Raw genomic sequence first — 4,575 nt, 5'->3', positions numbered from 1 at the left:
TGTGCATGATACTGGAGTTTTGTTTGTACCTAGTAGTTATATATTTGGGAAGGGAAGGTAAAAAAACAAAAACAAAAACAAAAAAGAAAATAGAAAGACTGCATAGGAACTCACTTGGTCATCTTCCTCTTCAATGTCATCTCGAATACCCCTGGAAAAACAAGCGGAGAAAAAAAACTTCCCTGCAAGTGTTCCACATACTCAGCTCCATACTTTCATTTGATTAGTGCTGAGCTCCATATTTCGTGGAAGACACAACACTAACAGCTCAGTAACATTTATAATCCCAACCCATGGAGTTTTCATATTTGGTGCCAACCATAACAGCGACCCTGCAAAGACTTCTTTTTACTTCTATTAATGAGACTGAAAGATTAGGACTCCATCTTCCCAGTAGAAGCCACATCAAAGATCATCCTGGTCTAAGCTCTTGATGCTACAGAAGTCCCATAACTGAAGAGGAATATGAGCCAGGAAGTGCAAATCCGGTTCAGAACTTCCCCAGGTGGTGACTTGGATCCGGTGTTCTGTTTCAGGACCATGTATAATCTGGTCAACCCCATGCAATGCAAGTTCTACCAATGCATCTGACATTCATATCAAGAATCAACAGCATATCTTCCTTGGTCAAAACAGATAGATAAGCTGCAAAAATGTAAACTGTTTTTAAAGTCCAAATTTAGTATCCCAATTGTCACATGCTACCTAATATATCAGCTTTACAGGGAATGTCTTAAAACCTCGTTCAAGTTAGGAAGAATCTCCAGTACTACAGGTACAGCAGCACTGAGTTATTTTGCTCACATAGATGCAATTTTAAACTAAGCCATCCTGATCACTGCAAGGATGTGGAAAGAAGAAAAACTATTCAGGCTGATCTGGAAGGTTGTAGTAGTACAACGTGCTGCCCCAATTTGTGTGGCCTAGAAAGGCTTCTCGCGTGAGATAACTCCCAGTGTTGTTACATTTTACCGTAGGATGCCGCCATGGATTCTTCCCTCCTATTATTCAATTTTTATTGCACAGAACTTTACCCATGGGGGTAATATATTATATTGTCTACAGAACAATCATTATCAACAAAATGCATTGGAATTCTCTTAGCACCATACAAGACACAGGCAGGCATGGGAATTATAAAAGAGAACTTACTTAACATTCTTTTTTTCTTTGTCTTTATCTTCAAGTCTCTTCATGTCTCGAGCAGCTTGATCCTAACAGGTCATAAAATTATGACATGTTAAAAAAACCAAGATGATAAAACATGGAAGGGAAAAATGCTCCTACATAACTAGACCATCACGCCACAGAGACAACACTTTTTGGACTAAACTTTCTCTTGTTCCATACCCTATTATGCTAAACAAATTCTCCTACTAATTCCTTTGAAATTTATATACTGTAACTTCGCGGCAATGTTGTTGAAAAAATACATTCTCCGCATTCCTCCTGAAAACACTGTGATAGAATCCAGCTAATAACAGAACGGTAGCTAAGAAACAGCTCATGATAAATAGAAAACATTTCAATTCAGGTAGTGAAAAATGCACAAAACCTTAATTTCGTATTCAGAGACACACAAAGCTTTTCGTTGTATTGTTTTGACATGCTCAAAACAGTTAAATAGTTAAGCTATTGTAAATCATATCCACCCTCTCCCTATCTAATCCACCTTTGAATTCTAATTAACACAGCATCTCACATAAAAAACAAAAGGTAAGTGACATTCTGAATACAGCTGCCAAAGCCATGAGTGACATTTGCTGCTCCTGACTGGAGAGAAGTACGGCCACATAAATTAATAAACATTTCACGAGCCGGGTCTTGCCTCCACTTCAGCCATGAATGCCTCCAGAGGATCATCATCGCTGTCAGAGTCTGCTGATTTGGAATGAAACTGCTGGCGAGTGGGGGAATTCTCTGCGGGAATGTATGGCAATTCGACATTGCTGGAATCTTCCTCTTCATCCTCAAAATACCTGAAAAGAAACGAACAATGGCACAGTCAACACATAGTCGACAGCAGCGTACCTTCACGGTTTCTGCGTCAAGTTTCCTACACAGAGTTGGATAATAAAAGTCAGTACGTACACAGGAAAAGATGCTGAGATTTATTTATTTACAATTATTCATGTTGTAAGCTAAAAGCGGTGGTAGGGCAAATAGATGTTAGGAAACTGATCTTCCTGAGTGGCTCTCCCAGGCTGGTGAATATAGGATGCTTTTCTGACCTCCCTCCTATTCATCAACAGATTTATGCAGCTAATAGAAGGGTTAGTAAAGAAATGTGGAGTTGATTGTTCCCCTGTGCAAAAGACACCCAAATTTATCCTGCTTGGCTCCAATTCTGAACACACCAGAGTGTGAATAAGATTGAGCTGACTGAGGCTCAGCTGAAGTATGTTCTTTGGGAGGGGAAAGCTAGAGGAGGAGAGCTCTCCATGGGCTACTGTAGTACCTCACAGTCTTTTAAATATATTTAAAGGCAAGGGTGTATTATTATTCTCAGTTTATAGATGATGAAAGGGTAAATAATCGGTCCAGAGTGACACCAAAAGTCTGCTGGGGAGCAGGGATGGGAGTTCCTGCAGATGACTAGCTCAGTTTTTCTTGATACTACTGCTGTAAAGCTACCGGGGTTCTGTTACACCATAATGCAGTGTTAGGGTATTTATCCTTGAGCAGGCTTTTCTAAATAACTAAACCTCATAAATGTCATAGATACTTTCCCTGACCTCGGAAACTTGAAAACACTAAAATCTAGAGTTAGATAAACACAAGAAATAACCCTACTTACGCGTTCTCTTCATCAAAATTTGCTCGCTTTGACCCAATTTTGTAGAAAGAAGGCAGCTGAGGAGGCCCTGATTTCGCAAATGCAGCAGAAGAACCGGCTGTTCCAAAAGCACTATGAGACTGTTGAGAGAGCTTAGGCTCCTCTTTCTTTCCAGGTGTTATGGCAAACCCACCAAAACCAAAGCCTCTCTTAGTACCAGGTCCACCTTTATTCCAATTCATGATGTCCTCAATATATCTGTTAAAATCAGAACAGACAAATTAATCCCCGTTCTGCTTTAGGCAGTTATATATAATTGTCACGATTTTTCTTGCAAGTGGATTACTGCAGTCATGATAAAGAGACTTGTGGAAATGTGACTGACAAGAGCTTGATCTGTTTCCCAAAAAGGATTGGGGCTTTGTTCTTTTCTTGTAAGTATGCATGTATCCACAATTCGAAAAAAGAATAAAACAAAGAGGTTGCCTTCCAATACAGATCATGTCCCTCAGTGATTACTTAAGCACATTTAAGATGTTGCCTGTCTTGTGTGTTTTGTAATCTAAGACAAACAAACCCAAGGCCAGAACTTTGAACATCAGGAGGAACAAGAGGCGAAAAGTCAACTCAGTGCATATTTTGCATGTCCATACAGTCCCATCCTTGAGTGTTTCATGGCTTTGTAAACAGCACACTACTGCAATCCAGGCATCTCCAGAAAAGCGGGCCCAAGGCAGCACACCACTCCGTTACGAGACAAGGCACACTTCTGCCAAAAAGTCAACTCCCTCTTCTTCTTAAGAAAGCATCTTTAGCCGAATGTATGTTCCCTGACCTACATTTTTCAAACCACATTTTAAATACTCCATATAACATGCCTGCCCGGAACTCGGTTTTCTAAGTTAGACGATGAGAAGACTGAACTGATATACTAAGATGTACACTTTCCGTTCCAAGTAATTTAATTATTTCATCTGCATGGTCAAGTAAGTCATACCTTTAAGGCAGCCAAAGAGAGTATGACACCCACTGCTTTCAAGTGCATTATAATTAGATGGCTCAAAGGCCACAAGTCTTATTAAACAAATCCCCACATTCAGTGAGAATCCTCCAATGGGATCAAAATTCACTGGCAAGAGAAACAACTTCAAAATAATCTGAGAGCAAATACTGCTATTGCTCCCTGTGCAGAACATTTGCCATCTTGGGACTTGCTCAATAAATCTCAAGTCTGGACCCGAGCTCGCTAGGAGACTTTGGGGAAAACTCTGCTGTTCAGTTCTCCACAGCAGCAGCTGACTCTGGTGTTCTGTTCGCCCACTTGCCCTGACACACCTTGCAGCTTTCACCCCTGCAGACGCATGCCAGATAAGAGATCAAAATATGCAACGAACAGATGAAAGGTGTAACTTCGCACTTCTGCTGCTGACAGCACAGCGGGCAATCTTTTAAGTTATCACGTCTGATTTTAAGGATTCTTCCTCACTGTACTTACCGACATTTTTTTTCCTCCCACCACCCCAGAAAAGAAAAAGAATCATTCTTTTATTCTGTCATACAGCTGCAGAAGTACAAAATTTGGTCTGTTTGCCCACGGAGCCCGTTAGTGACTGAACACCGAGAGGGTTCCTGCAGGGCACCGATGAAACGCGGAGTGAGACGGCAGCCTCACTGCCGAGGCTTTGCGTCCCTGCGAACGCCGTTCCGAGGGAGGAAACGCCAAGGCACGGACCCTTCCTAGGGACCCCCCGCGTGCGAGGGAAGCGCAGCAGTATGTCTTAGCTGCTCCCGTTTCTGGC

At 41.5% G+C, this 4,575-nt stretch overlaps 1 protein-coding gene across 1 annotated transcript in view; it reads right to left on the bottom strand.

Annotated features, from left to right (window-relative positions):
• DDX42 (DEAD (Asp-Glu-Ala-Asp) box helicase 42) overlaps positions 1 to 4,575 on the bottom strand; it is a 22,104-nt gene that overhangs the window by 16,120 nt on the left and 1,409 nt on the right. The window contains exons 2-5 of the mRNA XM_009320437.1: positions 2,798 to 3,034; positions 1,829 to 1,979; positions 1,153 to 1,214; positions 115 to 151 (exon numbers count right to left, since the gene is read on the bottom strand). Of these exons, the coding sequence (XP_009318712.1) occupies positions 115 to 151; positions 1,153 to 1,214; positions 1,829 to 1,979; positions 2,798 to 3,018 (471 nt within the window). The 5' untranslated portion in view covers positions 3,019 to 3,034. The remainder of the gene's footprint in view (positions 1 to 114; positions 152 to 1,152; positions 1,215 to 1,828; positions 1,980 to 2,797; positions 3,035 to 4,575) is intronic.

This window comes from Pygoscelis adeliae, unplaced genomic scaffold (genome assembly GCF_000699105.1).
Source record: "Pygoscelis adeliae isolate BGI_AS28 unplaced genomic scaffold, ASM69910v1 Scaffold203, whole genome shotgun sequence".
Taxonomy (NCBI): Eukaryota; Metazoa; Chordata; class Aves; order Sphenisciformes; family Spheniscidae; genus Pygoscelis; species Pygoscelis adeliae.
The sequence above is the reverse complement of the archived record's forward strand: the minus strand, read 5'-3'. Positions and strand labels throughout refer to the sequence as shown.